This window comes from Balaenoptera musculus, chromosome 20 (genome assembly GCF_009873245.2).
Source record: "Balaenoptera musculus isolate JJ_BM4_2016_0621 chromosome 20, mBalMus1.pri.v3, whole genome shotgun sequence".
NCBI classification, from domain to species: domain Eukaryota; kingdom Metazoa; phylum Chordata; class Mammalia; order Artiodactyla; family Balaenopteridae; genus Balaenoptera; species Balaenoptera musculus.
In genome coordinates, this window is record NC_045804.1 from 32679460 (window position 1) to 32692801 (window position 13342).

The 13342-nt window shown below is 43.8% G+C and overlaps 1 protein-coding gene across 1 annotated transcript in view; it reads right to left on the reverse strand.

Moving 5' to 3' along the window:
* Nucleotides 1-225: 225 nt before the first annotated feature.
* The window catches only part of C20H17orf67 (chromosome 20 C17orf67 homolog), a 33201-nt gene continuing 20084 nt past the window's right edge, over nucleotides 226-13342 (reverse strand). Inside the window, exons 4-5 of the mRNA XM_036836862.1 lie at nucleotides 2609-2745; nucleotides 226-661 (exon numbers count right to left, since the gene is read on the reverse strand). Coding sequence (XP_036692757.1) covers nucleotides 2629-2745 — 117 coding nt within the window. The 3' untranslated portion in view covers nucleotides 226-661; nucleotides 2609-2628. The remainder of the gene's footprint in view (nucleotides 662-2608; nucleotides 2746-13342) is intronic.

Sequence of the window (13342 nt, forward strand, 5' to 3'; positions counted from 1 at the left end):
GAGCTGGTACTAAGTTATGGCTCTATTTCCAGAGCTGGCCTTAGGTAAATAATCTCTTTACCAAAAGAGATGGCTCTTGTGAAAAATTGCTGGGTGTTTGCATTTCTATCCATTCATCTATTCAAAGAACAGTAAATTTTCTGATCCTGGAGTCACAAAGATAAACAAGGAAGAAAAACCTCTGCTTCTCTTCTTGTAGGAAAGGAAAGGAGACACCATGGAAAGCAGGCTTAACACCAGTGTTTATTAGAGCAGAAAAGGAGAGAAAGAAAAAAAAAAAAGCAATGACCAAAACCCCAGCCGCCCCAAGTGGTGTGCTTACTTAGCTGAACAAGGCTTCCTCGCTAACCCATCTCCTGTTCTGGAGGTCCCAGCTCCACCAGCCCCAGGAAATATGCTCCTTCTTCTCACCCTTCCACAGCGGTAGGAAGGCCATTGCGGGGGAGGGAGGGGGCCTACAGTTTAAGCGATTGGTTTTAATGAGTTGTGCAGGTTAGTCAAATGAAGCAGCATAAACATCTGCCATCAATCCCCAAGGCAACCTTTGCTGTGCCCACAATTCACAAAACCTGAAGACGTCCATTCCACAGCTGAAAAAAGAAACGAAAGGAGCCTCATCTTGTTTCAATAGTATCCGGGCCGTTGTTTATCAAAATGCTTGCTGGAAAAGAACAAGAAAATAATGTTAATGTGATGATGATGTTGATAAAAAAGAAGAAGGGGGGGAAAGAGAGGAGGGAGAGGAGGGGAAGGGGGGAGGAGGAGGAAACAGCTATCAAGCTGTCATTTCCTGAGCACTTCCTAGCATGTGCCAGGGCAGCGCTGTTTTCCACGCACTGACTTTTTTGATGCTCAGAACAGCTTTATGAGGGAGGAACTCTTACATGTTACAGGTGAGGAAACCGAGACAGAAGTTAGGAATCTTTTCCGAAGTGGAGTCACAATCTGAATGCTATCTGACTCCAAATTCCAAGTTGACCCATCCCTCCAGGCACTACGGCCTGGTCTTCCTGGTCGAAATGGATGTTGCCTGGAGCGAGGCCTCCGTGGAATCCTCTGTTTGGCAGGAGCAACCCCGCCCCGCCACCACCAGCGTCCAGGAAGCCTCTCCCCTCACCTGGCCTGCACCATGGTGACAAGCGCCTCTGCTCATGAAGCCAGTCACTATGCTCCAGGCTCTGTAGATATCATCACTACCCCAGTTTACAGATATAGAAATGGAGACTCAGAGAGGTTAGGTGACTTGTCCAAAGTCACAGAGCAGGAACACAGAGCACCAAACCCAAGTCCACCCAACTCCAGAGTCTGAGCTCTTAAGTACTCCGCAGTGCTGTGTTCTGAAAGAAGCCAAGAGCGGGCTTCTGGTGCTGGAGGAAAAAGGTCCCTGGCGCCAGAGGTGGGAGAAGCTCTGACCTAGAACAGGCATCCAGAGGCAGTGGGGACCAGAGCAGGATGTCAACCCATCCCCTAGCCCTCAAAAGCAGAACTCCTGTTCCATTCCTAGGAGATGCTCCTCTCACTGTTTGTTAAAGCCCCTCACGAGGACCGTGCCCGCCCCCATCCCCAACACAGACACACACCCCCAGGTTCCAGCAGTACAGCCCGCAGAAAGCTTGCAGGATTTGGAGTTGTCAGAAGACAGGCATACCGACTACTGCCCAGCATGACTTAGTAGCTTAATCACACTCAGTTAGGTCCCCTATGAAACAGAGTTAAAACACACGCCCTGCAATGACACAGGGGTGTTAAGAGGATCAAATGAGAGATTTTGTGCGATAGCACCCTGAAAATTATAAAGAGCAATCTTCTAAAGGGAGTGTTCCTGTGTCGATTCACAGCAGCACAAAATAAACAACAAGGAAACAAGATTTCTCTTAACAACAAATGATCAAGTACCCTGTTATATCCTGTCCTGCTTAATACATACAAATTACAGAGGAGAAATGAAACTCACTAGGCTTAACCTCTGAAGGGCTTTTGTTACGTAATCTAGCAAGAATTGGAAAGGGGACGAGGAGATGGACACAGACACACTGTGAGCGAAGCAGCAAACAGCCTCCGCAGGAACAGAGGTGCAGAGGTGGCCTGTGCTGGGAATGCTGGACCATGCAGGTCAGGGGGACTGAAAGGGCAAAGCCAGAAGAAGAGGGAAGATGGGACAGGCTGGGCAGAGTCCCAGTCTGGATGGCTTGTGGGGAGGCAGTAAAGAAGCTGCTGATCCTGGTGACAATGATGACGGTTGTGATGGATGTCACCAGTCAAGCCCATGGATGCTGACCCCACCTGGAGAGACCCAAGTCTCAACAAGCCATGTTTCTCCAGATTTGTATCCCAGAGGGACCCTTTCTGGATGGCAAATAGGGTCACATCCTTCCCGTACTTGGGATCTCTTGGTGACTCAGCAGGCGTCAGGCCCCCGTGCACGTCCCCAGTGGTCCTCTCAAGCTGCCTCCCACCAACCTCTCCTGCCTTGCTCTTCCCATTCCCCAGCCCATAACCAGCTCACCCGCTGGTTCCCCTAACACCATGCTCTCGAAGGCCCCCGAGCCATGCCTGCACTGCCCACCGCCGTCTCCCTGAAACAGAAGGCCTGGGAGAAGGAGCATACCGGGGGCTGGTCCGAGCTGCTTACACAGGATGGACCACGTTCCTGTCGCAGTGGGGCTTGCAGTGCGGGTTCAGCCAGTGCTCCAGGAACTGCTCCTCAGCGCGGTGCTCCAGGCGGAGCAGATGGTGCATGTACTCCTGTCAAAACAAACCCACGTTGAAGAGAAGCTTTTATTCACGGTTGATGGTCGAGCTGCCCATGTGCCGGGTACAGCTGTGGTTCTGAGACAGGGCAGCACAGCCAGGGAGGAGAAACCGCCACCAGCCCTAAGTGCTGAGAGGGTGTGTATCCATGGGAACTCATAGACACTGCTGATGGAGAGTTACATGGAACAACCACTTCGGAAAACAAGCGGTTGCCTGCAATCCAGAAATTTCACTCTTGTTTATATCCTAGAGCAATGATTCTCAAATTTCATCAGGCATCAGAATCACCCAGAAGACTTGTTAAAACCTACAGAATGCTGGGGCCCCACCTTCAGAGTTTCTGATTCAGTGAGTCTGGGATAGGGCTCCAGAATTTGCATTTCTAACAAGTTCCCAGCTGCGAATGCTGCTGGTCACTTTGAGAACAAGAGCAGATACGAATGTTCACAGCAGCAATAAATTTGTAGTAGCAAAATTCTGGAAACATCTGGAAACGTGTTAAATATCCATTGACAGGAGGATGGATAAATAAATTATGGTAGGGTCACAACATGGAATATTATTCAGCAATGAAAAAGTTAATTATAGCTACATACAACAACATAGATGAGTCTCAGAAAAGCATAACGAGTGGAAAGAGTAAGTCCAGGAAGAGAGTGTTTATAGTGTGACACCATTTTAATAAAGCTCAAAACATGCATAACTAAATAATATATTTATTTATGGCAGCACACATTTGTGATAAAATCATCTTTTTTAAAAGGCAAGGGATAACTGTAAGAAAGCTGGAGTTGCTATACTATTATCAAACAGAATAAACTTTAAAGCCAAAAAAAAGTTACTAGGGATAAAGGGGCATTTTGTAAAAACAGCCTAGGAGATCCTTAAGATGCTAAACAGAGTAAACATTTGACCCCGCAATTGTGTATACAAGAGAAGTGAAAGCATATGTTCACACAGAAACGTGTACACAGCTGTTCACAGCTGCATTATTCATCAGAGCCAAAAAGTGGAAACAACCCAAATGTCCATCAGCAGATGAATGGATAAATAAAATGTAATGTATCCCCATACAAGGGGAATATGTATGGCCATTACGAGGAATGATGCATGCTACAACCCGGATGAACCTCAAAAACATTATGTTATGTGCAAAAGGCCAGTCACAAAGGACCACATGTATGATTCCATGTCTGTGAAATGTAACTGGCTCTGTGTGTTGGTGTGTCCACAACAAGAGAGCAGCTGATTGTCCGGTGCTGCCCATCTCTGTGACCAGCATCTCCGACTCAGGAACCCGAGCCAGACGTGGACCATCATGTCTCCCTCAGACTCATCCTGAGACTGAGCGTGAGGACCCTGAGCCTATCTCCGGAGGAGTTCTCAGATGACTCCCTCCGTCTCTGCCACTTCTGCAGGTCGGGTCTCCACCGTGGCCACCCAGGCTGTCCCAGCTTCCTCACCCCTCCATCCGTCACTCTACCTCCCGTTCCGCCCACACCACGTCCCACAGCCCCCCACCATTTCTGCTCCAACCTAACAGAGTGATCTGCCCAAATGCAGCCCTGAAAGGGCCACAGCTCTTCAGAGGCCTTCGCCAGCACTGCCTTCCTGCAAGGAGGGAAAAGGTGATGACCAACTACCCCTTGGGCTTGGTCTGTGGCTCTGGATAATGTCACTGTAACCAGCAAGTGAGGACACCTCCTCGTGGGATCTACCGCCTCCCGCCATTCTTCACAACAGCAGAGAGGGCCCCCTCCTGCCCTGGTCCATGGTTGTCACTAACAACAAAGCTTTGTTGGTCTCTGAGCTTCTCTAGAACCACAATTTCTCCTTCAGATGGTTCACCTAAAGGAAGTTTAATGAAGGAACCATTCACAACCATGTAAACAGGGTTAAGGGAACCACCAAAGCACATTCCAGTACCCAGGGACTAGCAATAGAGAAAAGCCCCATGGCCGTGCCTAGACCTGCAGGGCCCAGGGGAAGGGCTCAGCCTCTGTAAAGCAGGGAAAGAGCAGGAGACAAATACCCCATCCTCTCTCTCCTCTTGCCCTCCATCTCCTGCCAAGCCCATGCAGAAGCCAGCCGACCAGGGATCCAGGCGATGCAGTTTCTGGGGGTCCACCTCCGGAGCCGGCCAGAGCCAGGTGGAGGATGGACGGGGGACAGGGTGGAGAAAACCAGCAGCTGTACCAGGATGGTGGCGTATGAGGGGTGTGCTGTTGCCCTTAGAAGCAAGTAAACAGCGTAAATGATAGCCGTTACTGATGTTTGCTGCAAAGGAGCTGGCTTCTTGGGCTGTGCATCCGTTGACCATCGACCACTGACTACACTAATCCAGCTGGAGGAGGAGCAATCGTTCCTTTGCATGCAGTTATTGTCTCGCCCCCTCCTCTCCCTCAGTGTGCTCTTGCCCTGCCCTCGATCAACAGGAGCGTCACTTCCAGGTTCAGGGTAAACCTTCTCTTCCCAACGTGGCTTGATCTTCACCAAAGCCAGTTCAGGCTGTGAGTTTTCTGTGTATTGTTTCTCATTGCATTATCCCATATAAATGATACACCAGAAAAAGCATAAATCAATAAGATGCTTCTTAAATAAGAGTGAAGTGTTAACTTCTCTTATCTTAATCACTTACAAATTCTCTTCTTTCCCTCCATACCTTGCCTCTCCATCCCCTGATGCAAACAGAGAAGGGGTCCATGGGCACTGCCCAGACCACCAGCAGTAGTTCTCCACGCGTCTGGCCGTGACCCCACATGGCTGGTAAAGCAGAGTTCCAGCCTGCTCCTGGGCTCCCTCCTCTTCCCCACTCTCCACCTCCACCAGCCAAGCAACCCCTAAATCCCCTGGATGCTCTTGGACCCCATCTCCCCATCCACATTGCCCCTGCCCAATCTCAGTCCCCACCCTCCTGCTAGATCCCTGCCACTGTGTCTGGAGGGTTCTCCCTGTCTCTCGTCTTACCTCCTTCCTCTACATTCCACCCCACAGCCAGGGTGGGTTTTTTTTTTTCTATTTTCTTTTTAATAGACTTTATTTTTCAGAGCACTTTTAGGTTCACAGCAAAATGGAGCAGAAAGTACAGCAATTTCCCATATACCCCCTGTCCCCACAAACACACAATCTCCCCCATTATCTACATCTTGCCCCAGAGTGGTGCATTTGTTACAAGAGATGAACCTATGTTGACGCAGCGTCATCACCCAAAGTCTATAGTTTACATTGGGGTCGCTCTTGGTGTTGTATATTCTATGGGTTTGGACAAATGTATAATGTATCCATCATTATAGTATCATACAGAATATTTTCACTGCCTTGCAATCCTCTGTGCTCTGCCTATTCATCCCTTCCTCCCCTCTAACCCTTGCAATGACTGATCTTTTTACTGTCACCATAGGTTTGCCTTTTCCAGAACATCATATCATTGGAATTATACCAGTATGTAGCCTTTTCAGATTGGTTTCTTTCACTTAGTAATATGCATTTAAGTTTCTTCCACATCTTTTCATGGCTTGATAGCTCATTTCTTTTTAGTGCTAAATAATATTCCACTGTCTGGATGCACCACAGTTTATCTATCCATTTACCTACTGAAAGGCATCTTGGTTGCTTCCAAGTTTTGGCAATAATGAATAAAGCTGCTATAAACGTCTGTGTGCAGGTTGTTGTGTTGAACATAAGTTTTCAACTCATTTCGGTAAATACTAAGGAGCATGATTGCTGGGTCATATGGTAAGAGGACGCTTAGTGTTGTAAGAAATTGTCAGGCTCTCTTTGAAAGTGGCTGTACCATTTTGTATTCCTAACAGCAGTGAATGAGAGTTCCTGTTGCTCCAAATCCTCGCCAGTATTTGATCATGTCAGTGTTCCGGATCTGGGCCATTCTAATAGGTGTGTAGTGGTATCTCATTGCTGTTTTAATTTGCATTTCCCTGATGACACATGATATGGAGCATCTTTTCATATGCTTGTTTGTGATCTGTGTTCTTCTTTGGTGAAGTATCTGTTCAGGTCTTTTGCCAGGGTAGGTTTTTAAAACATGAAAAATGAAAATGGCTTTATTGTTTTTTTTATCACAGCAGTGATACATGTTACTGTTTTGAAATTATGTAACAATAAAAAGTTATAAAGAAGAGAGTGAAAAATCCTTGTTTGTTCTGTTTTGTTTGTCTATCTCTTTATCCTGTTGCAAAGTGACATTTTTTAAAATCTACCCATGTTATTTCCTCACTTAAAATACTTGAATGGCTTCCACTGGGCTCAGGAGAAATTCCAGTTCCTTAAGTGTTTTGTGGGGCTCCCGATGATCCAGCCTCACCCATTTCCTCTTCTCCCACCATCAACCCTTTGCACTCCATCTTTCCCTGGATTGGCTACACTTGCTCTGCTCTCTAATCTCATGCTATTTTCTCTGCCTGGAACACCCCTGTGCCTTCTCTTTTTCCTGTCTCACTCCTATCTGACTTTTCAGCCCTCAACTTAGATGCTTCTTCCTCCAGGCAGCCTTCTCAGATTCCCTGTGACCCCATAGCTCTCTGGACTTCTCCTGGCATAGCCCTGGTTACTCTGTTTAGCAGTGACCACGCTCTGACAGTAGGGACTTAATTGGGCCACATCAGATTTTTTAGTGGAGGTGCCATGTGTCTTGGCTCACATATTGGCATGTGAACTTTATGTTTTCCCCCAGAAGAGATAAAAATGACTTTTAATTTGTAGGATGTATGTTGTCGATATTGCCCTGAAATAAGCCTTGGTGCTGAGATTATGGGATGGGAATCATTGCAAAGTGTGCATGGAACAGTCCACATAAACACATATGGGTAATCCAAAGCTGCAGGCCATTAATCAGAGAAGTGGCATTTCACCTTGGGCGAGAGTAGTCATATGTGGTAATATAAGATTATTTTGGCATGTATAGATATAAAAATCCTAAATCATGAAAACCCTCCTATGGCATTAATGAAGCTTTAACAGACGGTCTAGTCTAGAACTTAGAGTTTTTAAGTTTCAAGAAAAACCTCTAGGAAGTCTACATCCTATTTTAAATATAACTTTTTTTTTCAATTTAATGACTGTGCAAAGGAATGAATTATGAGGTGTCCAATTTTCCTGAAATGTTTTTTCTTTCCCCCAGGACTCATGCAGTTTAACATTGTTATGATTATCGTTGTTTTCATTTAACTCATCAAAATGCACCCTGTGTCCTGGGCGTGGAGTCTCCAGGGCAGCTGGGGAAGGGGTGGATGATGGGATGGCTCCTTATGGGATCCAACAAGGATTACCCAGCAGCTTGCTGGACATGTTTGTGAGTTTGGGGCTGAACCCTGCCCTGTCTTCCCTGTCTGAGGAATCTTTGGCCAGAAGAATAGTCATTGGGAGGAACAGGAAGGCAGTGTGGAGTCTTGTAAATAAGGAACAAAGACTTCTCAGCATACAGCTTTACTTATTCAACTGTTCCGTGTAAGCAGCTCACTGAAGGAAACCCACGTTGCCATCTTCTTGCCTGCCTGTTTGCCAGGGCGGTGTGGTGGAGAGGCTAAGAGGTTCGGGTCTGGGTCTGGATCAGGGTCTGGTTCCAATCAAAACCCTGCCAATACTATTGTTTTACCTCTCCAGCCTCAGTTTGTCCATCTGCAATGTGGGGATGGCCCTAGCACTTATCTCACTGGGTTGCCAGGATTAAAGGAAATGATACAAATAAAGCTCTGTACCAAATATGTAGTCTCCATGTTCACTTCTAAACCCACTCTCTCCCCTCCTTCACCTGGCCTTTTGCACTAAGAGGCTGACCTAGATGAACTGCAACCACAGAGTCTTTTGTCCTGGGGTTTCCGGTTGGGTTTGGCGTATAGGAGGCGCCAGCAGCGGACTAGAGGTAGGAGGGGAGAGGTGAGGGTATGTACTCCCCTGCAACGTCCCCGAGGAGTCTCGGCAGGTTGGCTGCATCCCACCCCTGAAGACCCAGCTCCTAGAGGGCTGCCATTCCGGGTCTGGGAACCACACTCTTCCCTTCTGCCCTCATGCCTCAGGAGTCTTAGCCCTGCATCCTTTATCATTTCTTGTTAGTTCACCTTCATCCTGCCACACCTTTGTAAAAAGTCGCTTTATTAAGCCCTCCTTAGTTAATTTTGGTTACTATTAGATATGGAAGATGTGAGCGTGCCTTGAGGTTGTAGATGGAGCATCTCTCCCAGGAACTGGTCCACAGGAAACTTTCAATAAACGTTTGTTGGATGAAAAAAAATGCTGTGGTCCTCAAAGCATGGTCTGTGCTCCCCTCGGGGGTCCATGATGTCAAAACTATTTTTCGAGTAATACTAAGACATTTGCCTTCTCACTGTGTGCATTGGTGGGTAAAACTGACACCTTGGCAGAAGTCAAGGCAGCAGCACCCAACTATCCTAGTGGTCAACGTATCCTTCATCACACAGTCAAAGTTAAAATAAATAAATACAAATAAAACATTCTCAAAATGCCAGTTTCACTGAAGCATGCCCTGGTGAAGCCGAAGAAAATGACCAACAGGAAACATGCAGGCAGCACTTCTGCTGCATGACAAAGTACAATGATTTTCTCAAGGAAAAGCACCTGGGGGACTGTTGGTGTCAAGAGTTGAATTAGGTGTGTTTTATGCGTGTGTTTGGCAGACATCTTCCCAAAAGTGAATGAAGTGAGCTTATCACTTCCAGGAAAACTGACAGTGCTTGTTACAAAATGATAAAATTTGAGCTTTCAAGGGGAAATTAGAACTCTGGAAAACTTATATGTGTGATCATGAACCTGACAGCTTCCCAATAGTTAAAGACTTTTCCAATGAGATTGGTGGTGATAAGAAAGAATGTCACCACTGATATACAGCATTTATACACCACTTATAATTATATGCTCATTGGCAACCTTATTCATTTAATCCCTGTCCGTCTCAGCCAAATACCCAACTGGCTTTTTGATGAGACTGTCCAAGGAATACCTAGTATACGGTTTAGTGCTTGGCACATAGTAGGGCCTCAATAAAACTCACAGGAGAAATGTACAAACAAGTGATGAATAAATGAAATGACTCTTCTTTCTCCATAATCTTACTAAATCCTCCTTGGGAGGCTCCTGGGCATCTGCGTCAATCTGCTCATTATAATGGCCCAGGCCAAATGCACATAAAAAGCATCAAAGCGTAATATGTATTTCACACTCCTAAATAGAGGCTGAAATCACTGTTGAACAAAAACAACCAAAACAGACACACACATAGAGAGAGAAAGAAACAAGCCCTGGTTTCCATGACATTTCACTATTTATTTAAAATGTTAGGGAAATGAATACGCCACAAAGGCCTAAAAGCAATCATTAGTCAAAGATGAAAAGCCAAACTGCAAATCTGCTGAAAACCACAAATTCAACAATTGTGTTGGCTAAGTTAGAAATGACCCAGCATTAATGATAATCTCAAATGTTCCTGGATCAAGAAAGAAGGGGTAGATGAAAAATAAGTTTTCATTTTTTTTTAGATTCCTTTTTTCAAGGGGAAAAAAATTAAAGCAAAACAAAAACTAATATCTGCATTTTGTGTCCAATGCCAACTGGAATGATTTAAGTAAATAATTTCTCAAGATTTGGAGCAGAAATTGGAGGGGGTCCTTTATGATGGCACAGGAGAGGTGTCATAATGAAATTAAATACCCACTGGAACCTGATCCAAGCTGAGAATCATAAAGTAGACAGTTAATCTATCAAGGTGGGATCTTTTTCCAAGAAGGCAAAATCCTTCCCGTGACATTTGCATGAAATTAAAGGTCCATCGACATTTGGATGAACTATTTTGCTCATTAGTAAAAGCAAGATAATCATATAGGCAGAAGGGTGGCTCAGAACTTAACTGCTCTGGGCCACTTAGAAGGCTTAGCCCTAAAAGAAGGCAAATCAGTGATGTGCACAATTTGTATCTCAGTCGCTCTGAACTGGTCTTGGAGATCACAGGGAACAAAAGGGTAATGGAGTTACTACATACATTCGTCAAGGGGCTAAATATGAAAGCATATTTTACAAAGACTATTTACAATAAAGCTAATATGATTTATACTTGCCCCACAAGAACATTCCTTAAAGGAACACAGGCCAAAATGGAAAGCATATTCCCAGGGCACACAAGTGCTTACGAATACAATCACAAAGGACATAATTTTAGCTCGGATGTCATCTTTTTTAGAGAATTTCCATGGTTCACCCCAGCAGTTGGCAATAATTTTTTCCCTAAAATTTGGGACGACTAAGAGAAATTTAATGAATTTAAGCGAGGCAATAGAAGATTTCTTTGAAAACCTCCAGGTTCTATGGTAGAGTAATGTCCTACAAAATTTCTCCCCTGGAGAGAAGCAAAGAAAGGAATGGAAACAAGTATAATGAGCATTTAGTAAATGTCAAATTCTGTGCTTGGTGCTGGGGACCCAGAAGTGAAACAAACAGTCCATCTGCTCAAGCAGTTTAGAGCAGTCTAGTAGGAGAGAGAGATTTTTTTTTTTAAGTAAGAAATAGCAATTTTGTGCTGTGAGTGCTAGGCCAGAGGGATGCTCTAATTCATGGCGGGAGGGTAGGGGCATCAGGAAGGCCTCTCAAAACAGGCATCATTTCAGGTGCATCTCTACAAATGAGTAAGAGTTAACCAGGTAGACAAGAGCAGAAGAAACAAGTACCAAGGCAGGTGCTGTCAGAGAAGAACTTCAAACACACCATCATTCCAGACAACCTGCTTCTTCTCCTAGGTTTCTAATGCCAATGAGTGGCACCAAGGTGTCCACACAGACAACCACACGTCCCTAATCCTCCCTTACTGCATCCACTCTGCCCCAGAAATGGCCAACTCATATCCAATTTAAGATATCATATCATGCTCCCATTATCTTTACCTTAAAACCTCTACTGGAACATTCTCTTGGATGACAAGACATAAATTATTTTTTAAAACTTTTAGAAAGCAATGTGGTAATATATACTAAAAGGTTTAAAAATACTGTATTCATATCCTTGGATCCAATAATTTATTTTCTGGGAACATATCCTTAGCAAATAATTCAAAATATTAAAAGCACTTTAAGAACAAAATTTTAGAGTGTTGTTTATAATAGAAAAAATAGTGGGAAAGGGAACCTTCCTACATCGTAAGTTGGAATGTAAATTGGTACAACCACTATGGAGAACAGTATGGAGGTTCCTTAAAAAACTAAAAATAGAGCTACCATATGACCCAGCAATCCCACTCCCGGGCATATTTCTGGTGAAAACCATAATTCGAAAAGATACATGCACCCCAGTGTTCATTGCAGCACTATTTACAATAGCCAAGACATGGAAGCAACCTACATGTCCATCGACAGAGGAATGGATAAAGATGTGGTACATATATACAATGGAATATTACTCAGCCATACAAAAAAGAATGAAATAATGTCATTTGCAGCAACATGGATGGACCTAGAGATTACCATACTAAGTGAAGTAAGTCAAAGACAAATATTATATAATATCACTTATATGTGGAATCTCATAAGATGATACAAACGAATTTATTTACAGAACAGAAACAGACTCACAGACTTTGAAAACAAACTTATGGTTACCAAAGGGGAAAGGCGGGGGGAAGGATAAATTAGGAGTTTGGAATTAACATATACACACTACTATATATAAAATAGATAACCAACAAGGACCTACTGTATAGCACAGGGAACTCTACTCTTCTGTAATAACCTATATGGGAAAAGAATCTGAAAAAGAATGGATATATGTATAACTGAATCACTTTGCTATACACCTGAAACTAACACAACATTGTAAATCAAATATACCCCAACATAAAATAAAAATTAAATTTAAAAAAATAGTGGAAATGATCTAACTAACAAAAGAGGGTAATTCACTATCATTATGGTTATAAAGAGTTTCTAATAATGTGAGGAAATGTGTATGTTGTAATATTAAGAGAAAAACCAGGATACAAAATTGTAGAGTGTGATTATACTTTTTAAAAATACACACAAAAAGACTAAAAAGAAATACATCAAAAATGGCAATGCTGTCTTTGGGGAGAGAGAGTTAAGACTACACCTGATTTTTTTTTTTCTTCTTTTGACCCTTTCTTGGTTTCCAAGTTTTGTATAATAAATATGAATGGCTTAAATTTTTATTTGTAATTACACAAGTAACACATGAACATATTGTTACTGTTTAAAATTTAAACGTCAAATATAAAGTTCCTAGATCAGTACCTGCAATCTTAACCTCCTGAATGAGATGACACAATTAAGAGTCAACTGATCATATTTCTAGACCTTTCTCTAGAAATCTACATACATATAGATGTACCTATATACAGTATTGTTTTGTGAGTGAGTACTAGGAGGGCAGGACCAACTCAGGGGAGATAGAAAAAGTGACATTGAGAATGAAGAGGAGGGTACCAGGCATAAATAATGGAGAATAGCTCTGCAGGCAAAGGGAATCATTTGTGAAAGGATGCTGAGACCAGGGAGAGGATGGTTTATTTTGAAAAACAATGAGAAGTTCCAGGTGGTTGGAGCATAAATGGCCTTGG